Source organism: Pelophylax lessonae (genome assembly GCF_965119305.1).
Source record: "Pelophylax lessonae genome assembly, chromosome: 7".
Lineage (NCBI taxonomy): Eukaryota > Metazoa > Chordata > Amphibia > Anura > Ranidae > Pelophylax > Pelophylax lessonae.
The window spans coordinates 112157185-112181261 of record NC_138774.1 but is presented as its reverse complement, the minus strand read 5'-3'; the positions used below and the strand labels follow the sequence as shown (position 1 = coordinate 112181261).

Below are 24077 nucleotides of genomic sequence, written 5' to 3'. Positions count from 1 at the left end.
GTCCATCCCAAAACCCTCCAGCTACCCACCATACCAAGAACCAGGCGGGCACCGCTCCAGACAGAACCCCTCTCCAACTAAATGGGTGGCTGTTGGCCAGGAGGAACGCTGTGACTCAGGCAGAGACCCGGTTGTATGCGACCTCGCAAGGCGTTTACCTCCAAGCCAGCCCTTGTCCAGTGGGGCTAGGTCACGGTCGACCTAGCGCAGAGCTGGAGGTTTGCGCTCGCTTCCTGGCCAGACTGGAGTGACCACTGGATCTAGTTATCCAGCCTGTCGCCCTGTCTGGCAGTTGATTGTAGATCTCACAGGAAAAAAATCCAGGAGGAAAAAAATTCCCTATCGAAAAAAAATGTTGCCAGGACCAGAGATCCCAGCAAGGATCTAGGTCCTTACTCCTGGCTATAGCAGAGAGAGGGAGTATACCCCCCGGGACTGCCCATGGGTGTAGCCAGACTCTAGTGTCCTACTCCTGTAGGGGGCAGTATAACCCAATGGTTATGAATACCAGGAGCTTTATCCGTCAATGAAGAAAGAAAAATTTACACAACAGACATTTTCAGACACAACATCACTGTCTAGGACACATGAGAGTAAATAAGTCCTTGAAACTCGTCACTTTAGCAGATTAAAGTGTAAAAATAAAAGCATGAGGAATGAAGTTTTAGATTGAGTAATCAAAACAACAACAGTCTCCATTTTTCATACCGTTCCAGAATTTATTCTTATGTGAAGATGTTTCTTCCAAACCCCAAGAGCTACATGATAATAATGAATTATTTTTGTACCAGAAAATACAACTCTTGAAGACATCAGCACACAAAGTTTAAAAAAAAAACAAATTACTCACCAACTTTAGCAAAGGCCGCTCTTAGATCTTCCAGCTCATCTTTGCAGATCTGTGTTGTGTTTGCCATTGTCCGTGGCAGCTGAATCCTAAAAAGATAAAAACAAAATATTAACACTCTTAACTGCCCACATTGATTGAAAATAGCATTACAGTGCTTCAAGCAAGATTTTAAATGCACTTCAGGCTTTAATGTTATATAGCACTTGAAAATTGAGTTAAAAAAAAAAAAAAAAAAAAAAAAAAAACACATTTAATCAAATTTCTTTATACGATTTCAAAGCTTCAAAAAGGAAAAGGAAGTGTCCTTATTTCACCCAGCTTCCCAAACGTATCAAGACAGGGAGCCACAGGTCCCAATTTGACCTGTAATGTCACCTGCTGATAAACTGTTGTGGATTAGCCACCAAGACCCTGTGGCATTATATGGGCACGGTTATACTTAAGTTTTGCCTATGGCATGCTATGAGCGCCATTTTATCTGAAGTTCTGACTACAGTCCCTTCAGTTTAATGGTTTCGCTGGCAGGTCCGTACGGCATACAGACCTACAATACAGCTTCCAGGTGACCAGGTCCTTTGCGCCCTATGGACCTGCATTCCTCCTCTGCTATAAGCTCATGGTCACTTCAGTGATAATAAACCTATAGTTCAGTAAATCCCACCCCACCACCTGCCCTTGCGGTCATCTAAAATGCCCCCTCTGCCAGCTCTAACTCTACCTTACCTTCACACCTGCTGTCTCCAAAGCTTGCTACATGCAGGGAGTGTCTTTTTTGAAATGCAGATAAAAAAAAAGGCATTGCTTCCTCACCCGCCTGTCAGCCACTGGAGCATGATCCGAATGTGGATTGGACTTCAGAAGCAAGCAGTAGCACCTTATACTGGTCATGTAGTTTCAGAAAATCTACAGTTTAGGGTTTATTAATTTATTTTTTACAAACACTGAAAGCTGTATAGTGAAAAAATGAAAACAAAAACCTCCAGATTTGACAACTTTGGATATTTGCATTCTTGTGTATGTTCGATTTGACTGATTTTGCAAAAAGGCGCAATTTAAATGTTACAAATATTTGTTATTTTATTAATAATTCAATACAGGTTAAGCTTTTATATTAAGCATGAGTTTTTTGCGGTGTTTATCTGCCAATAATGATTTGTGTATTTTTAGCAAAAAAATATTCATTTTATATACATTTGCACAAATATTGCAGGGCCTTAAAAGCATGTAGCACCTTCCTTTTATTCTCCTGGTCATGTGCTTTCAGGAAATTGAAGTTGTCTTACCGTAAAATCTTTTTCTCTGATGTTCATTGATGGACACAGCTCCAGAATCTTCTTGACCATCGAGTTATGCTACCCACTACAGGAGTAGAACACTAGGCAGGAAAAAGCTTTACCACACCTATGGGGCAGTCCCAGGGGATATACTCCCACTTCCTGCTATAGCCACTCAGTTTCGTTGCAAGCAGTGCAAGAAGAAATCTAACAACTCAATAGGAGGGGTGGTAGGCCGTCTGACAATGAACATAAGAAAAAAGGATTTTACGGCAAGACGACAAAAATCCAAATTTTCTGTTTCGTTCATTGACCGACACCGCTCCAGAATCTTCTTGACCATTGGGACGTCCCAAAGCAGTGTCAAACATGAGGGGTGGGGAAAAAAAAAAAAACAGCAGAAAAAAAAAATTCTCAAAGGCTAAACCTAGCCAACCAGGTAACATGGAGTTCAACCAGTAACAACTGGAGCTCACATGAAACAAACACCCTCAGGGGACTAGTCCTCAAAAGAGCAGCCTGCAAAACCTTGCGGCCAAGCATCATCCACAGATCCCAGCACATCCACTTTGTGCACAATTTTCACAAAATTTTTACAGACGACCATTGACTGCCTCACAAACTTGCATCACTGACGCTTGATGGCGGAAGGCCCAGGAGGCACTAAGCGCCCATGTAGAATGCCTTAACAGGGAAAGAAGAACCTGACCCTTGATTGAATAAGCCTGCACCACTGTCTACCGGATCCATTGGGAAACAGTCACGGCAGACGCGGCCAACCCTTGCAAGGTCCATCTGTGAGGACAAATAGTCTGATCTCCGAAAACGACTCGGTTGCCGCCAGGTATACCCTGAAGGCCAAAACCATATCCACAGAATGCAGGGCAATCTCCTTAGGATGACTAGGCTTAAGACACAGGGAAGGCAACACCATGTCTTCTTGCAGAAGGAAACCAAAAACAACCTTAGGAAGGAATGAACAAAGACAAAGCACCACTTTCTCTCTGAACCACCAAGTAAGGTGAACAAGACAAAGCTGCCAGCCCCGACACCCTACTGCAGAAGAAATAGCCACCAGAAAGATACCTTCAGGAACAATGTAAGTAGAGGAATCTCGCAAATGTTTTCGAATGGCGGTTCTTAAAAACCGACAGAAACAAGTAGAGATCCCACCAGGGACAATGGAGATCGCACTGGGGGAAGTGGCAAACCCTCTGAACAATAGTGCAAACCAAAGAATGCATAGCCAAAGGACGTTGAAAGAAAACGACCAAGGCCGAACCTGGCCCTTGATGGTACTCAAGACTAGACGCTGCTCAATCCCTCGGAGGAAAGCTAAACTCTTGAGTCACCGAAAAAGGAGCAGGGATGAACTCTAAGAGATTCCCACTTGCAAAGTACGCTCATCCTAGAAGTAGATATACTAGCTTGCAGCAGCGTGGGAATCACCGATTCAAACAACCCTCTATCCTTCAGCATCTGGCTTCCGACAGCCAAGCTGTTAAAGCCAGCAACTGTAAGGCAAGATGGAAGATTGGCTCTTGAGCCAACAGATCTCCTCTAAGAGAAAGTCTCCAAGGGAGCATCGACGACCAACCATATCAGATCTGCATAAGACCAACCATATCAGATCTGCATACTAAATCTGGAGCCACAAGGATTGCCATAATCCCTGCCTTGATCCTACGCAGGAGTGTTGGCAGAAGTTCTAGTAGAAAGACGTACATCAGAAGATACTGGCCCCAAAGGAGCCACCAGTGCATCTGTGGCATCAGCCAAAGGATCCTGAGACCATGCCACAAACCTAAGCACCTTCCTGTTGAGATGAGAGGCCAACAGGACCACCTCAGGAGTTCCCCACCGGAGACACAACTGATGAAACACCTCCGGAGCAAAATGTCCAGTATATCGATTGGTAGTCTGGATTCTTCCAGAGTCCAGACCCCCTGAACACAATCCATGCCAAAAACGCCACCTCACTCGAACCGGCTGGCATCCGTGGTGACCACCGTCCAGTACAGGGGAAGGGAGCTTTACCCTGTCAAAGAGCCAGAAAGGGAAGTCACAGAATCAGGGACCCTCTCTTACCCCAGCTCAACAGGATCAGATTGTCTAGAAACTGTGGATTCCTGCTCCACATGGCAAGAATCTCTTTGCAGAGGTTTCATGTGGAACTGTGCAAACAGAACCACCGCAAAGATAGACACCATCAGACCCAGCACCCGCACGCAAGTCCTGAGAGCCAACTGACTGCTGGAAAACAGGAGCCAAACTGCATCCTGCAGATTTTGGAACTTGTCCCATGGGAGGAACACCCTCTGGCTGATCCAGAGTCCAGAGCATACCCAGATAGTCCAACTAGGTGGACAGAACCAGAGCCAATATCTTGAGATTAAATTTTCCAACCAAAATCCTGCGGAGTCCGCACAGTAATTTCCCGCCAACACTGGGGCCAACACTTGTGAAGACCCGAGGAGCTGAGGCGAGACCTCTTGACAATGCTCCTCGCCCATGGCAACTGGAGGAAGCGCGGATGACCGACACATCGGAAAATGAAGGTAAGCATTCTTGATATCGATAGAGGCCAGAAGATCCCCCTGATGTAAGGATACCACTACCGTACAAATGGACTCCATTCGGAACATCTGTACCCGCACAAAGCGGTTTAGAGTTTGAGGTCCAAGATTGGACGTACCTCACTTTTTTTCCTGGGACCTGCAAACATGAGTGAATCAAACCCATGAAAAAAAAAAAAAAACGTTCGATTCCTAGACCAGAACAATCACTCTTTGTAGTAGCAAGTCTTGAATGCCCTGAAGAGACCTCGCAGGCAGTCTGGGGATAAAACACAGGATGGAGGGAAAGAACCTCTCTGGAGGATAAGACTAAAAAAAACTTGATCTTGTTGCAAGACCGAACCAGCTCATGGATCCACTTGTCTTGAATCAGGGAGGTCTAGAAATAAGCAAAGACGTCCCTCCCCACCCCTGATATGAGTAAGGGCGCCCCTTCAGGCAGAAGAGGGCTGAGTGCAGGTCTGGAAGGACCAGCTCTCGGCATACCAGACCAGGTCCTCATGGAACCTCTGGAGGAGGTCCTGACAGGCTTGGATCCCTTGACTTGAGATCCTGAGGAACGAAAAATCCGGGTATGAGCCGAGAGAAGAAAAGGCTCACGACTGCGACGACACTCTTTTGCCCCTGGCAGCCCGTGATGAAGAGTACTCTTCCCTACGAAAGACCCTTAATGACATCATCCAGGGAGGCCCGAACAGGCGATCCCCCCACAAAGAAAAGAACAATAAGGCCTTCTGGAAAGTCTGGTCCACAGACCAGCATTTTAACCATATCATGCGCCGAAGGATCACTGCTGTCACGGACAGCCCAGAGACCAAGGGAGCCACATCCAGAGAGACATCACAGACAAACTGCAACCCCTGGACCAACTAGTCTGCCAGCTCTGCAAGACAGGGGGAAGCTGTTCCCCATCCAGATCCTGGTGCAAAAGCTTTACCCACTCATGAAAGTCAGGGACACCAATGCTATGGTGAACACCGGCCTAAGGAACGAATCGGCCACAGTAAACATGTGGCGGACCAAAGTTTCGGCTCTCCTGTCAAAAGGATCTTTAAAAATCGGAGACTCCTCCCAACAGAATTAGGGTGAATTTATTCAGCCTGGAGACCGGAGAGTCCACCAAAGGTGAGACTGCCCAGGTATTCAACAAACTCCTCAAGGGATACAGTCTATCGAAATGCTTCCGCACCGCCATAGTGCGTTTAGGACAACTCCACTGACTCGCGACAATTTTGTCACAGTAGGTGGGAAAAGGTAATACCTTTGCCGCTGTTGAGGATCTGCAGCACCAGCTGCATCCTCAATGTTGAAAGTTTCTCGCACCAATACAAATCGGTGCATCCACCAACACCTTTTAATGTGCAGCTGCAGCAGAAGGGAAATCATCCTCACTATCAGAGCACTCGAAATGCATGGACGCAGACCCAGTAGGGTCGCTATATACTAAGCTCATCCTGAAAACACAACAGGCAAGGAGATGCCGGCCAAAAGTCCACAAAAGGACCACCTATTAGACCCTGCAAAAAAGCAGGGTGATGCAGACGCACAGACAGAGTATCCTTGCTCACACAATAATGGCTGCTACACTCACTAAAAATGAAGCACCCCCACGACACCACCGGTTTCAAGGGAGGCGCCAGGCTGTCCATACGGCCCAGCAGGTCGCAGGACGTGGCCTAAATGTTAATGGAGGATTAGCCACATTTGCCCAAGTCCACAGTCCGGCAGATGCCCAGGGGGAGAGTTGAGGGCTTTAGCTAAACTCCGTGGCCACCCCCCCAGTGGCGGGACCCAATGTGGCCATGTGGCCTAGTAGGCCACAGCCTAAATTTTTGAGGGGGCCCAGCCGCCAGGGCACGAGCCCAGCGCAGCTGAAGCTCAGTCAGCAGGGCCGCTTAACACAGGTGCCAGTCAGCAGCTCGGTCAGCTTGGCCAGAAGCTCGGTCAGCCAAGAGTAGGCTGCAAAGCTGCGGCCTAAATTTTTGGCCTGATCCGGCTGTGTCAGGGGGGCCAAAAGATCCAGTGACTGTTCAAAGGGGCTGGGGGGGTGGAGGAGAGCCCAGGGGTGTTACCATCCCAGGAAGGGGCCCACGTCCACATCAAAACCCACCGGGGGTAGTGGGGGGACAGCTACTTTGCACACTATAGAACCAGGTGGGCACCACTCCAGGCAGACCACCGCACCATCAGAATGGGGGTGCTGCGGGCCAGAAGCACGCTGAGTCTAAGGCTGAGACCAGGTTGTTTGCATCCTTACAAGATGTCCAACTCACCTGCCAGCACCCGTCCAGTGGGGCTATGACCCGTCCAGTGGGGCTGTGTAGCTGAGATTGGGTCGCTATCTCTGGCCAAACTGAGGAGACCCTAAAATCTGTTTAAAAAAAAAAAAAAAATGCTAGGACCCCAGCAAGGAACTAGGTCCTTATTTCTGACAAGGCAGAAAAAAAAACTAAGTGCCTATAGCAGGTAGTGGAAGTTTATCCCCTGGGGATGCCCCATAAAGCTTTTTCCTGCCTGGTGTCCTACTCCTTCAGGGGGCAGCATAACCCAATGGTAAGGAAGATTCTGGAGCTGTCTGTCAATGAAAGAGAAATATGGTTTGGGTGGTCTTTTACAAACTCTGAAAGCTGTAAGAGAAAAATAAAATGGAAAAATAGCAAAAGTATTGCGGCCCGCTGTGTTCAAAAGTGTAGCGCAGGGCCTGGCAGTGAAAGGGTTAAAAGGATAAGATTATATATATATATATATATATATATATATATATATATATATATATATATATATATATATATATATATATATATATATATATATATATATATATATATATATTTTTTTTTTTTTTTAAAGATGCTAAAGGAAGGGGTGGGACATGCAACATGTTCCCCAAAGTTAACATCACCTTTAACCACTCTACCACCGCAGGATTTTGCTGTCCTACGTCCAGACCACTTTTTGCGATTCGGCACTGTGCGACTTTAACTGACAATTGCGCGGTCATGCAATGTCGTACCCGAACAAAATTTACGTCCTTTTTTCCCATAAACAGAGCTTTCTTTTGGTGGTGTTTGATCACCTCTGCGCTTTTTATTTTTTGGGATATTAATAAAAAAATGCCACAATTTTGAAAAAACAACAATATTTTTCTACTTTGACAGTTAAAAAATATCCAATATATTAAATTTTTGTTATATATTTAGGCCAACATGTATTTAGCTACATGTCTGACAAAAAAAATCTCAATGAGCGTATTTTTAACCACTTAAAAAGATTTTACCCTATTCCTGACCAGGCCATATTTTGCAATTCGGCACTGCATTACTTTAATGGACAATAGCGCGGCCGTGCGATGCTGTACCCAAATTACATTTATGTCCTTTTTTTCCCCACAAATAGAGCTTTCTTTTGGTGGTATTTGATCACCTGTGCAATTTTTACTTTTTGCGCTATATACAAAAAAAGCGACAATTTTGAAAAATTTCATTTTTCACATTTTTTTTATATGAAATTCCCCCCCCCCCCCCAAAAAAAAAAATGTAAAAATCTAAATTGTTTAACATTTTAGGCCAATTTGTTTTCTGCTACATTTTTTTTTTTTTTTGGTAAAAAAAAAAAAAAAAAAAAAAAAGTTATCGCAGCTACTAACTACGGGAAATTTATGTAATTTTTATTTATTTATTTATTTATTTTTTTTAACTAGTAATGGCGGCGATTTGCGATTTTTTTTTTGCGGGACTGCGACATAGCGGCGGACAGATCGGACCCTTGACTGACATTGACACTTTTGGGGGTACCAGTGACATTACTACAGTAATCAGTGCTATAAATATGCACTGTTACTGTAAAAATGACACTGGCAGGGAAGGGGTTAACTTATTGGTGATCAAAGGGTTAATGTATGCCTGGTGCTTACCAACGTGTGTGGGGGAGGGGACTGTGTGACACGGGCACAGATCGCAGGTTCAGCTATGCTGAATCCTGCAATCTGTCACTGCTTGTCACTTAGGAGATCCGCCTGCTTTGTTTACACAAGCGGGTGGATCTCCTCACTCGATCCCTGACGATCGGGGAAGAGCGGTGGTGATAACCGCCGTTCCTCTCCTGGCCCGACTCCCGCTGAGACTGAATACAGCGGGAGCGAGCCTCCGGCGGCGACCGCGCCGCCCACAAGTGGAGGAGCCCAGCGACGTAGGTCTAAGTCGCTGGACGATAACAAACCACTTTGCCGCAGTAGTACCAATGTGAGCGGTCGGCAAGTGGTTAAAGATTGATGTTTTTCATTTTCTTCCTGGGATAGAAGACCTCTGTGTTAATATGCCAGTGTACAACATTGTTAAAAAAAAAAAAAAAACACCCTTCTAAAAATGATGGCAGACACTAAGATGAAAGAAGAACGAATAAGCAATACAAACTACAATGCCTAGTTTCCCTGTAGCTCTCAGACTCTCATAAGAAAGGAAATGCTTCTCTACTGCATAATTAAATAACTGTCACTGCTCTGGACAACAACTAGGGTTTAGTTACTTCCATTAAATACAATTCTGACAGCTTAATCTGGACACAATAAAGACAAGCTTCTAAAGTCAGAGGCATTACAGTAAAACAGTCGTACAATCCAGTTTAATATAAGTATTTCCCAATATTTATTTGTAAAAAATGTTGAACCATTTATCATTTGCCTTCACTTCACAGTTATGCGCCACTTTGTGTTGGTCTATCACATAAAATACATTTATGTTTTTGGTTGTACCATGACAAAATGTGGAAAATTTCAAGGGGTATGAATACTTTTTCAAGGCACTGTATTCCTTCAGAATACAAAAGGTAGGAATATGCAACAGTTTGTTAAAATCCTTGCAATGAAAATCCTTGCAATGAACATAGATTACACAAAGGGGGAAGGTTATTTTCTCAACAAAAGTGGAGTTACTGTTTATTAGGATTAAATTATACATTGTAGCAACTATAATATGTTCAATAAAATTCTTCATATAACTGATGTACCATAACTTACCTAAGTGCAACGGAATTCTTAGAAAAATATCCTAGTTGGTTTAACTTTTAGCCTGTAAGAAAACAACAAAAAAACAGTATGAGGATAATGTTTTAAAAATTTAGGATACATAATAGCATCATCATTTAACAAACTAAATAAAGCAATTATGTTTAACATGAAATATTTACTGTATGTCAAAACAATACTTTTGCCTCTAATCACCCTTCTAATTGTTCACCTTCTGGTAACAAATAGCATTAGGGTCCTTTCACACGGTCCGCATCCGACGGACTCTGTTCTGCTCAACGGGGATCGATGCGACCAATCCCCGCTGAGCAGGCAGATGGCAGCGCTGTCTCCGCTCTGTGTTCGGAGATGGAGCTGTCAGATCCACACTGTCCTCTATGGGGGAAATCTGATGAGTACGGACCACCTGATTGGAAGCAGATAGCAGCGGGTGTCAGAGGAGATGTCACCGCTGACCCATAGAGATGCATGGAGGATCCGATCAGGTCCGCCTGAAAAACTGACAAGCGGATCTGATCGGATCGGTCGTGTGAAAGGACCCTTAGGCCTCTTGCACACTGCAGCTAGAAAAGCTCAGTACAGCTTTTTTTTTGTCTTTACGGAGCTAAAATACAGCCCATGAATTGTAATGTGCCTATGCACACAGGCGCGTAAATAAGCGCTGTGCATTCTTTAGTAAAAACAAAATCGAAAAAGCAGCAATTTACGCCTCATGCACGCCAATACGCACGATTGCATGCAAACGACCATTTTTCCAGAAGTCTGCCTAAAATACAAGTCAGATTTCAGGCATCCCCTGAAACAAAAAATTTCATTTTTGGTGAGATACTCCCAATAGGAACACGTCTAAATGGATGCAGGCCCAGCAGCTTTCCCCATTAGACCCCTGCAGCTGCCACACCTGACAGATAATTATGAAATCACTCCCATTTGACCCACTTAGCACAGAGAAAAACAACAATGATTTCTTCAGTATAACAAAAGGGTAGGAATCTGCAACAAAGTTTGTTAAAATCCATGTAATGTACATAGATCACACAGATGGGAATGTTTTTTTCTCAACAAAAGTTGAGTTACCCTTTAACCCATCTTCTCCCAAAGCAGAAACTTTAATTCACTCCCACATCTCTGCTCAGTGCAAGGAGCCAAAAAGGAAACAATGTGTACTTCCACTGATGGAGGAGCGTGTGAGCTGGGCCATTTAGCACGGCCACACAAATAGTCTATAGCCCTATGTAGAGGTTGGATACAACACACTAGTATAGAGTTGGTTGATGCACATATGTATGAAGTGTTTGTGTATAGAGTTCAGCAGGAAAAGCATCAAATCTTCAAATGAAAACTCAAGGGTGAATTTTTACCAAACACTGTATGCAGCTCCTCTATGAGACTGAAGGATCTCTAGGAGTACAATTAAAAATAGCAGAGGGCGCGATCTGATTGTAGTAAGCAAAGTACATTTATTATTAAAAACAGCAAATTGGAAACTAACACGAGCCTGTAATGGTTCACTTATAATCAAAGTCAGGCTTGAGTAGTGTAGATATCAGCACTATAATGAGCTAGATTCTAGTCCATAATAAAAAAAGTGTACAAGGCTGTCAGTTTGGTGTTCTCTTAGCCTTAGAGATACCCGAGGCCACCAGACTAAGTAACATACAATAGGCAACTTACAGATATGTGTAGAATCAGTGTGCATCAAAGGGTCCAGGTCAACAGCTCAATAGTGTCTGCATCAGGTGTGTCATGTACTAAAATTCATAGTTAGCCAGCGATTGTTTGTAAAATCCAGATGCTGGTGGAATCAGGAACCCAATTCTGGACTCTGCACTGATTCTTCCACATTTCGGAGTGGTCTACTGTAGGTGTGTTTACCACGCAGTTATATGCTAAAAACTTAGCCTTATAGGTATACCCAGCTGACAGCCCTGATCACTTTATCCTGTTCTGGAATCTGGCTCACTACTGTGCAGAAATTTACACCACAAAGTTGGACTTTGATTATAGGCGAATCTTTACATGAGTTGCCAATCTGCTCTTTTTATTAATAAATGTACCTTACTACACTCCGATTGCGCTATTCGGCTATTTTTATTCATAGCCCTGTGTAGGCTAAGATTCTGCCATTTTGTAGCTTGCACATGGCTTTTACCCCCATTGGATGAATGAAACTGTAGGGAAGCACGTGTCTCTGCATTAAAAAGTCAACCTGTAGCATTGGCAAGGCACAAATTCACTTTAACCACTTTCCACCTGTGTTGTAGCCAAAAGACGGCTACAGCACAGGCTTACTTATCTGGAAGGGTGTACATGGATGTTTTCCCATGATTGAGCGGCATGCCCTGTGATTGCTGGGCCAATCACAGTAGCCCTTTACCACGTGATCAGCTGTGTCCAATGACAGTGGCTTGTGTTTACATCTGTTATAGGCTTTTCTTTCCTTATGCTGACAGTGTGGGGAGAAGAGAGCCGATAACCTGTTTGTGTTAAAGGGACATCTATGCCCACCAGTGCTCATCAGCGCACATCGGTGAAGGAGAAAAATTTACCCGTTTGCAAAATTGTATAAAACTAACAAAATTCAGTCTTTTTTCTTTTTTTTTTTTTTTTAGCAAAAAATAAAAAAAAAAACCCGGTGGAGATTAAATATTAAACAAAAAAAATCTCTATTTGTGTAAAAAATTATAAACATTTCAAATGGGTACAGTGTTGCATGACTGCGCAATTGTCATTCAAAGTGTGACAGAGCTGAAAGTTGAAAAGTGGCCTGGACAGGAAGGGGGTAAACGTGCCTCGTAGGCAAGTGGTTAAAATAACAATAGCCTCGGGGAAATATGGCAGTTGCCATCACTGACCTCATTTCGAAATTCTAGTTGGCACTAGGCTCCACATTCACACCTGAGCGTATCGTTTTTCAGGTCCTTTTCAGGCATTTTTTGCAGGTGTTTGGAGGCAGGCACTAACAAAAACACTTGTAATCTGCCAAAAAAGAAGCTCATCAACTTTGAGCTTCAGGCGTTTTGCTGCAGGCAACAAAACGCTCATATATGAACAGGGGCTATTGAAATGAATAGGATTTTGCTTGTCGGGCGTTTTGAGACTTTAGAGATGAGCATTTTACTAGCTGAAAAACGCTCAGGTGTGAACAGGGCCTTATAGTGGGACATTATTTTAATACACTATTTTGAGTCAAATCAACCATGCAGATCAGGAAAGTCAGTAATGCCTAAAATCCTCATCTAGATTTGTTCTGTTTTAGTGACAAAGTAGTTCAGACAGAGTTAGCATGCCAGCAAGGTAGCTAGAATGTTATGAATGAGAAGTGACAGCTTCCATGTCCGTTTCCTTTAAACGTTCCATTCTTTGGTCAGGTTTACTCTAAATTAAATAGAGGTTTACATACAAATAATACACTAGCCATGTGTAAATTGAATCTTTCAGATTTGCATTGCTACTCTGATCCTCATCAGCTTCCTTTTCAACTCTATTGGAACAAATCCATAATCGAAGTTTTTCACTTCCAACATGACATGTCCATGCTTATTGAGCTTAGCAGTGCACAATGACTATATGCAAAGCAGATCACATTTACAGCAACCAAATCCTGCAGCGACAACAATTACCCAAACACTGGCTGATCTGGGCTATGGCACTCAGCACATTCATTGCACTTTGCACTAACTTAATAAATATGCCTGTAAATAGCAAACTATTTAAAGTGAGGATAAGCTAAAGAAAACCGCGGACAAAAAAAAAAAAAAAAAAAAGGATACTAAAGAGTTGTCTACCTGCCAAACCATAACAACCAAAAAAGCGAAGCTCAGTGACTATTTTAGCATTCAGACTACTTGTAGATCTTAAAGCCAGATCACATTTTAGGCTCCATTTAACACAAACTGTCAATTAAGAGCCCAGCAGAAGCTAAAAACAGCAGCAGCACTACCAGCAGATTGCAAAGAAATTGGGGTATTTCCGAAGCCTAGGTTTGGAAAAGAAATATCTATAAAATATGTGAAGTAGATACCAGAAGGACTCTTCCTCCAAACATGTCCATTCAAGCTTAGACCTGCACAGTCCACATTCCTTCATTCAAGTGTTTCAAAAACATCCTAGTCATAGCTATGAGGTTGCTGCAAGGTTGTGCTACAAATAATTACATGGAAAATGTGAATGACAAGGCAGAGGTAATACAAAACCACTGCCTATAGACTTTATATGAGTCGAGTATAAATGCCCCCCCCCCCCCTAGCCAAACACTCGTTCTACAAAACATGCAAGTTTGATACATACAGGGTGAATGAGGGGGAATGGGGGGGCTCAGTGTTAACAGGATAGATTATTCCCCTTGGTATGTATCCAGGGGACATCTGTGAGATGTATGAATGGATGTGTCACCACACCCCCTCTCACGTGATTAACAGACTAAATATTTAGACTCATGGAGAAGAGCCATGCCTCCCGCCACTGCATCCACAAATATCCCTCCCCCCCCCCCCCAACTCCTCTTGGATTGGCTGGTTGGTGCCTGAGCATTGTGGGACTCAAGTCAGGTGGTACCGTTCTGGGTGTCTGATTGGACAGGACTCGCCAAGGGGTGTAAACCCGCCGTGCGCGCTGCCATCCCGAGCAAGGAAGATTTGTTGGGGTGCGTAGAGCTGGGAGGGGAGTTCGGTGATGTCACGACTCCACCTACCGAGCTCCAGGCAGTAGACATGTCCATGGAACTGGACATATTCTGCAGGCTGTTACTGAACACCAGAGTGAAAAACAAAAAAGGTAAAAATTATGTGATCTAATACATTAGCTTTAGACATTAGTCTCTCTAGTTATCTGTAAAGTACGAGTTGTAGATACAATTAGCGGAGATTCCATGAAACTGGAAAGTTATTTCAAGGGTTCTTAAAACTTTGCTTTAGGTTATTCTTTTGTTGGTTTCACAAGCAATTAAAGAACCCTGTTTAATGTGTCTGGGAATCCATTCAAATAGCAAGTCTGAAATTGTTAAGAGCCTTCAAATGAAATTAGTTGTCCCAATGAAGGCATTATTGAATGCTCTAACAATTTTTAAGAATTTTGTACCCAGAACATGGGAGCATTCTTAAGATCTCAAAATTAATCAACTTAAATCTGAAAATTATAATTAGGGGCTAAAACATGGAGACATGCCATTGTCCGCTGTACAGCAAACTGTGTGGTTACAATTAAGTGGTTCTTCTCTGTGCTTCCCCCCCCTCCCTAGCATCCCCAAATACTTACCTTAGCCCATTCTCCGTCCAGTGATGAGCCTCAGCTCTCAGGGAACTCATTCATTATTGGCCAAGGCAATCGCAGGAGCCATTGGCTCAATATGCTGTCAATCACAGCAAGTGAGCCAATGAGGAGAGAGAGGGGCTGGGCCAAGCCGCAGCTCTCTGTGTGAATGGACAAGCGGGGCAGCGGCTCAGAAGCAAGCCTGCTTTGTTCCCCCTAATGCAAGCTGCTTGCTCTGGGGGTATTTGGCAGGATGGAGGACCAAAGAAGAGGAGGATCCAGGCTGCTTTGTGCAAAACCACTGCACGGTGCAGGTAGGTATAACGTTTGTTAAAAAAAAAAATGTTTAATATCACTTTGTTTTTATGAAAGTGTCATTGTACAATCCCATTGTGCAACTCTAACATTGTAAAATCACAATGTTACAATGAGCTTTAATTGTTTTACCGATTCAACTACTTCTTCCACAAACACATTTTTAATACGAATAAAAGTGATTGTAAGGTTTTTTTTTTTTTTAAACAGGTTATACTTGCCTGCTCTGTGCAAGGGTTTGCACAGAGCAACCTTGATCCTCCTCTTCTGGGGTGCCCCGGCGGCATTCCTGGCTCCTCATTCGGTGCCTCCACAGAGAGCCGCTTTCCATGGGGGCACCCGTGCAGGTACGCTCCCGAGTCCTGCTGTCTGTGTCCATTGACACAGACAGCAGGACTCAGCCCGCCCACCGATCTAGTGTCACTGGATTTGACTGACAGCAGCAGGAGCCAATGGCTCCTGCTGCTATCAATCTATCCCAAGGAGGACTTGAGACAGAGACTAGAGCTGCTGGGCTCGTGCTCGTCGCTGGAATGTTCGGATACAGGTAAGAACAACAGCTGGTCCAGGGGGCAGCTACAACCAAGGTGGTTTTTCACCATAATGCAGAAAAACCTTTAGACTTTACAACTCCTTTAATAAAGTGTGGCTCTACTAACACAATGAAATGTTTGATGAAAACAATTGATAAACCTATAATTACAAAAAATTAAATTGAACAAACAATATTTTAAACAAACATTTTATGTGCCGCGATTAGACCAAAAAGGTCTTCAGGTAATGGTGTACTGCCACCTTCCAAACGTGACAATCTACACAACCACCCTGGTACACTTCCAATAGTGAATCTGTTCACATTGAGACTGACCTCTTAAAGATCTGGGGGTCAAAATAGGCAGGATGCAATCAAATAGAAGAAATCTAAAAAAGTCCCCACTTAGGGACCGAACGCAAAAAGATGGGAGTGAAGGCCGTGACGTCATCACGTAGGCCAGCTCGGTTCAGGCGAGAGCGGTGGTTGTATACTACTAGCAGCTACCCCTCTCCAATGTATTAAAAAGGGACAGGTGTCTTAATGTGATTTGCTATTTTTGATGGCTATAATGAGAATAGTCTATTTTTAGCAATAAATATTGACTTTAAACAGAGCACTAGATCCTCTGGCATTATTGATTTGAGGGAAAATTTGTATCATCAAGTGGGTGGGCTTGTATTGGATTCTCCAGGATAGGATTTCAGGTATTCCAACCGTGGGTGTTTTTTCTTCTATTTAATGGCACCTTGCCTATTTTGCCCATCCATTATTTTATAGTCTTGAAATGAGCAGATTCACTACTGGAAATGTACCAGGGTGGTGAAGTGGAATGTCACTATTAAGAGCCCATTCAGACTAGCGCGACTTGTCAGGTGACTTGTCAGCCTGACAAGTCGCGGTAGGTCACGGTCCATTGAGTAGTACAGGAGCCGTTCTAATAGGAGCGACACAAGTCACTCCGACTTAGAAAAAGGGTCCTGTACTACTTCGGGGCGACCTGGGAGCGACTTGCATAGACTTCCATTATGTGAAGTCCCTGCAAGTCGCAGTGCACAGTGGTGCACGAGACTTCACAGGTCGCGCCCCGAAGTCAGATTCCCTCAGTGTGAACCGGCTCTTAGTGAAAAGAGCCTATTTGGAAAAGTACAGAATTATCAAAATATTTGTTCAAATGATTTGGTTTGTATTTATACTATCAATCATTTTTAGCGACAGTTTTATTATGTTGGTAGCGTCACACACAATTTATTAAATATATATACATTATATTTCTGGGAGTGATATACAGGGAGGTGCAAGCATGCCATTTTTCATGTGAATATATATTCTTTATTGTGCAGACACCTGAAATTCACAGGTGCATCCCCCGTGAACACCGTGGTCAGCACAGGTCCAAGAGTGACATGACGATTGTCTAATCCACAAGATTTGAGCTTAATTGGGAGATAATCTTATGTCAACAAGCACCAAGTGAAGCCCCAGCTGACCGCTCACAAAGACATCTCTGCACTGCTCTCAAGCATGAACAAAGATCAACAAAATGTCAGCTTTTTAGCAGCCTAATTGTGCTTACAAGCCCAACCACCAGCCTGGTTACATTTTTTGGGTGATACTAGACAGCTACATGTCATGTACAATTTACACACACTAAATCAAGTTATGTCTAGCAATAGTGACAACAACTTGGGGGCACAAAATTTGATTATCTGGGAAGGGCACAATGATACCAGATGAAGGAAAGAGCCCACTTTTCACTAAGGTGGATAAAAAAAAAAACAATTAGGTTTTATTAAAAACTGCTTTTTTTTAAAAAAAAACTGCTTTTTTTTTAATCACATTTATTTTAATAACATGCTCTTAGGAGTAAAAATCTTTCTAAAAATAATTTTCTACTTGGGTACATGAATATTTTTTTTTTTTTCCAACACGAAATTGAGCTTAGTTATTCTGCAATATTTACATTTTTGGTAAACTCCTTCAATGAATCCAAGCTCTGCAAGATGAGATAACATGCAGTGCACTGATGTAATCACACAATTTCACACAAACTACCAGCAAGAACCTTACATTTAAAGAGCACCGGTCATTTCACATCCCTCACCTTGTTGCATCACCAGCTATTCCATTGAAGTAAAAGGGATGGTTGGTGAGTCAACAGTGGGTTAGAGGAGCTGCTATGGGACAGAGACGATAGTTGCTCCTTAAAAATTACGATTGAAAATCAAGGCTTTTTACTATTGATTTTAATCCTCAATTAAATCAGGCTTTAAATCTACCTGATTCAAATCAAATCCACCCTGTGGAAAGCCTTCACAAATATACATTTCTTAATGTACTGTATATATTTTCTGCCCAAGTATTAAGACTAAGCCCCGGTTCACACTTGTGCGTGTGCGGGGTTCGCATGTAATGTTGGAGCGCACTGCTCCGACATTACATGCGATCGGCTGTGCGGTGCGAGTTTAGCCATACAAACTGTATGGCTAAATTCGCATCGCACCCGCAGCAAACACGCACAGGAGGCATTTTTGCAGCAGCATCAGGATCGGATCGCACAGCAGTTCACACTTGTGCGATCCGATCCTGTGCGAACTGCACGATCGCACTGCGATATGCGATCAAACTGGGGGTGTCGTTAAGATTACATTGACACCCCCAACGGATCGCATATGGCAGTGTGAACTGCCGGGGGTGCGTGTGCGATGCGGGAACAGGCTGCGAATTTGCAGCCTTCCCGCAGCGCATAAATGTGAACCGAGCCTAAGTGCTGTAAATACCTTAAATTCTGACAGGCCAAAGATTATATGGATGGTATGCAAACACTAGGGCCATAAATAGTTATGTTTAAAAAAAAAAAAAAAAAACACGCATCTTCATGTCAGTTTCCCAGGTACAGTTCTGCACAACTAAGAACCACGGCTAGCAACATTATAGTAAAGTTGATAGAAAGGAATCATTTTAGAAACATGAAGGTGGATTATTGCTGACTCCATCATGAAAATGCAATATACAGCCGTGGCCAAAAGTTTTGAGCCGAACACAAATATGATTTTTCACAAAGTCTGCTGCCTCCGTTTTTATGATGGCAATTTGCATATACTCTGATGATCAATTCTATAAAAAAAAAAAGAAATTTCCACTGCATTTGTGATGGTTTCAGGGGCCCGAAGAAGTCCTGCAAGCGCCAGGACCATCTCCTACAGGTGATTTAGCTGCAGGATCAGGCCACCACCAGTGCAGAGCTTGCTCCGAAATGGCAGCAGGTAGGTGTGAGTGCATCTGCATGCACTACCATGAGAAGACTTTTTGGGGATGCTCTGGTGTCAACAAGGGCAGCAAAGAAGCCACTTCTCTCTAGGAAAAACATCAAGGACAGACTGATATTCTGCAAAAGTTACAGGGATTGGACTGCTGAGGATTCGGGTAAAGTCATTATCTCTGATGAATCCCCTTTATAATTGTTTGGGGCATCCAGAAAAAATTGTCCAGAGAAGACAAGGTCAGCGCTACCATCAGTCCTGTGTCATGCCAACAGTAAAGCATCCCGAGACCATTCATGTGTGGGGTTGCTTCTCAGCCAAGGGAGTGGGCTTACCCAGAATTTTGCCTAATAACACAACCATGAAGAATGGTACAAAAACATCCTCTGAGTGTAACTTCTCCCAACTATCCAAGAACAGTTTGGTGATGAACAACGCCTTTACCAGCATGATGGAGCACCTTACCATAAGGCAAAAGTGATAACCAAGTGGCTTGGAGAACAAAACAGCGATAACAAGAGAATGAGCAAATGCAAAAACGAGAGGGCGAATGAGTACAAAAACGAAAGCGCGAGCACGACAGCGAAAGCATAGAGCAAGAAGAAGAGAGTAAGCAACAGAGCGCAAGAACGAGAGAGAGCAAGCACAAGAATAGTAAATATATATGATGCTGAAGGTGGCTCCTTATTCAATTGTTGAAGTTGGCTCCTTTTCATATTGATTCTTACTCATGTTGGGTCTTTATGCACAAAAGTGATTACTTACGATCTGCCAAGTTTATAACAAAATGAGGAAATTTTCAACAATTTTATCTCCCTAACTGCCATGCATTTAATGGGGTAATTGGGAATAAATTTTTCTCGATGAAAACCATTTTAGTTCACCCAGATGACTGAAAGGGTGCCAAGTTTGGTGCCATATTTTATGATTTAGATCACTTGACTCAGGCCAAATTGAACCTATCTAGCAGGATGCCCAATTAGTATAAAAAGTGGAATTTGGGTGAGCCAAGATGATTTTCATATATGAATAGCTTAGTTTCTTATTCAGAATTTCCCATTGAAATGCATGGCTGTCAGAGTGGCATGTTTGGTGCCTTACTTTATGAATGATCTCTTGGCTCAGCCCAAATTGAACTTTAATAGAGGGATGGATGCCCAATTATATGAAAATAAATCACAGCTGGGTGAGCCAAGATGGTTTTCATAGAGAAAAAGATTTATTCCGAATTACCCCATTAAATAAAGAATTGTTGCCAAATTTCCCAAGTTTGTTATAAATACTTTGCAGATAGTAAATCAATCACTTTCGCGCATAAAGACCCAACATGAATAAGAAGCTGTGTGGAAAGGAGGCGAACTTCTGTATTTGAATAAGGAGCCACCTTCAGCATCATTAAATATGGTACAATATAGGGTCGAAACTACTTATCGATCAATTATGAAACTAGTAGTCAAACTATTTTCATAATCGATTAGCTGGTCAGCTGATTAGTTGGCCTGCTTACAGAATGCATTATTTGTTTACATATCAGAAGACACAGTGAAGCACACATACAGCCCAGTACACCGTCTATAGATGTCAGTAAGTGCCTTAGAACTTGAATGTTTGAGGAGCAATGCATCATGGGACATGTAGTCCTGGGCAGGAAGTGAGTGGTTCTAAAAAGGCAGACTTTTTAACCTTGCTATAGGGGCACTCTATACTATACTTTGCAGCTTTCTATTGGGACATTCTGAAGGCAGGAGTAGCCAGGGGGACCCTAGAAGTGGAGAATCAGGACTGCTCAGTGCAAAGTCACTACACAGGGCAGGCAAGTATAACATGTTTGTTGTATTTTTTAATCTGCCCAACAGCAAATTGGCCAAAAAAAGCATTAAAAAAATGCAAAACACAAATCTCAGAAAAATTGCATGCGCAAAAAGCACAGCAAAAGCATGGACAGCAAACTGCATAGGTGTGAACCGAGCCATGCACATCAATTTTTGGACGAGACAATTCAGATGAAAAATCTTCGTACATTCGCTGAAAGAATGTGGTTTGAAAATTTCACTTGCTTTTAACATTGTTTTAAAATTAAATTAAAAAAAAAAAAAAAAAAAAAAAACAGATTCAGTCTGAAAATTCCTTGACCAAGAAGTTTTCTATTCTTCTCTTTCGAAGCGTCACTGGTCGAAAACGAATGTCGATTTGACCCCACTAACAATTTGAAAATCAAATGTTCTTAAAATGACTTTTTTGAAGGAAGACATTGTTTTTGTTTGTCCGGCATAAGTGACAGCAGGCACGGGTGTCTTATCAAGCCACCTGCCTTTGACAAGGGAGTCTGTCATACATCATATTACAGCTCTGTCTAATATTCAGAGAAAGAAAAGAAAAAGTATTTTTTCTTTAAATAAAAAAATTTGATCTGAGTCTGCTATTTACCAGATTCAACTAATAGTATATACAATATATGTCTGCTATCGGTTATTCTCAGAGTGGAATAAAGATTGTTCCCTAACCATATAGTTGGTCATTTAGATTTACCACTGCATATAAATATTTAGGAATAAATTGCCTTTTTTTTAAACTTTACATATTAACTAAATTTTACACCACACTTTTTTTAAGGTTATTATCCGATTAACCTAATCATTAGCTGCAGCCCTAGTACAATACCTCCATGTAAATATTCTACTTATGAGAACTGTATGAAATGCCGACTATTAGGCTACGTTCACACGTTAGCGTAGCAGATCGCAGGCAGAATCACCGCGATTCTGCCCGCCATCTGTAAATCATTGCAAATCGCGGGACGCCTGTGCGTTGCCCTTGATTTGCAATGGCACCCCAAACGCTGTGCGATATTGCCACGATTTCCGCCTGCCGAATCGCGGTAAGATCGCGCAAACTGAATTGTGGGTCGCATGACGCCCCAAAGAAGCACTTGTACCTTTTTTGGGCATCATGTGATGTGATTCTGCCCACAATCCGCTACGCTAACATGTGAACGTAGCCTTAAACTCAGATTCTTCATTTGAGTTTGTGTTGGTAAAGCACAGATTATCTTTCAAAGTGATCTCACTGTTTCGTACTATAGCATGAACCCAGTCCAGGGTTGGCCCAAGACATTGTGGCACTATAAACAAAAAAAAAAAAAAAATTTTTTTTCTTTCTGCTATAGAACATTCCTTCTGCTATAGAAAATACTTGGCACACTATTGATTGGTTGCTTGCTTCGTTCTGCACATCATTTTGGATTGATGTATTCATTGGTGAATATTTATAGATAAGTTACTATATTTAAGCACATTTATTGATAAGCAAATGCACTTTTATGAATTTAATTTATATACGCTATAAGACATTTATAACATTCCATAGTTTATAAATTATTTACCTTTGTTATCAGCAGCAGCCCATTTTCTGTTGATATTTAATTTTTACAGTCATCTATCCTAGTTTTTAATTAGAGTGTACAACAGATTTTTGGACATTTATACATTCATTACCAAGCGCGGGTATAGCCCGATTCATAGATTTAGGAAATTATTTTTTTTGTTATTAGTAATGGCAGCGATCAGCAATTTTTAGCGGGACTGCGACATTGCGGCGAACAAATCGACACTAAATTACACTTTTTGGGGACCGGTAACACCAATACAGTGATCAGTGTTAAAATTATGCAATGTTACTGTATAAATGACACTGGCAGGGAAGGGTGTTAACATCAGGTGCAATCAAGGGGTTAAGCGTGCTCTTAGGGAGTGCTTTGTAACTGTGGGGGAGTGGACTAACTGCAGGAAGAGAGATCGGTTTCCAATTAGTAGGAACACAAGAAGTCTCAATTTCTGTCTGACAGAACAGCTGTCTGCCTTGTTTACATAGGCAGACTGCCTTTCTGTCATTCTCCTGAACGATCGCAAGGTAGCCAGCGGCCATCACAGTCGCCCCCTAGAGCCCATCTACAAAATCCCAGAGGTACTTGATTTTGTGCTTAAGGGCCGCCCTGCCGCAGTAAATTTATGTGGGGCAGTCCTTTATTGGTTAAATGTCGTGGTCTAGTCATGCATTATTCAAGGAATATATTCAATCAGTCCTCATAGTTAAGGAGCAAGGACCCGCCAGCATCCTTAATAACAATGTTTACTGGTTGTTAAGGAGTGGACGGCCACCAGCGTCCTTGGCAACCAGTAAGTATAATTGTTGTTAAGCAGCAGACTTAAACACCATACCTCATCTGCTGTCAGTGGATCCAATCCATTCTAGGCCCTTCAGGTCTTGTAAGGATTTTAAGGGGAACCCGACACCAACATAAAAAAAAATAATGGGTAAGGGTCCCCCTCAAAATCCCCCCCCCCCCTCCACTTAACATGTGGGGGGGCATATAGGATTATTTGGACCCTATATGGGAAATGGCAATTGCTCTTTTGATTATTCTGTATCAGGCAGTGCCTCACCTAATCACATGTAATGTACACGGTTTAAATACCCTGCAAGGAAAAGACATAAAAACAAGAGAAATTATTTTTTTTGCAGCAAACCTAGCATGCTTGCAAGTGATGCACATAACCGAATTCTAAAATCAGATTGACATCTAGTCGATACCCAAGGTGGCTTTACACTGACTCAACCTCAAGTCGGTGAAGGGGCACAGCCATTGGACTGGGCAGGAATATGCCTTTCCAGATAAAAGGGACAATTAGCAGATCCAGAGGGACAGTGCTTGTTTATAAAATTGTGGTTGAACGTAAAATGCACACTGGCAAATATTCATTGTCCTAACAAATCACCAAACATCTGTTTTAAGAAAGTACTAAATACTTGTAACACTTTCTATTTAAATTAGGTATTTTTATAGCGAACAGCTATTTTGGGCTCTGGAGCAGGAGGAGATAAGTGTCCATCCTTGCGAGGGGTCTTTAAAAGCATCATTACCCATGATACTCACGCGATGAAAACAATGGCACAGATGCAGTACTTTGTTTTTCTATTAAGCAACACATTGTATA

General features: G+C 42.5%; 1 protein-coding gene across 1 annotated transcript in view; it reads right to left on the bottom strand.

Moving 5' to 3' along the window:
• The window catches only part of PLS3 (plastin 3), a 254813-nt gene that overhangs the window by 144889 nt on the left and 85847 nt on the right, over nucleotides 1-24077 (bottom strand). Inside the window, exons 2-3 of the mRNA XM_082264386.1 lie at nucleotides 9715-9766; nucleotides 851-936 (exon numbers count right to left, since the gene is read on the bottom strand). Of these exons, the coding sequence (XP_082120512.1) occupies nucleotides 851-917 (67 nt within the window). The 5' untranslated portion in view covers nucleotides 918-936; nucleotides 9715-9766. The remainder of the gene's footprint in view (nucleotides 1-850; nucleotides 937-9714; nucleotides 9767-24077) is intronic.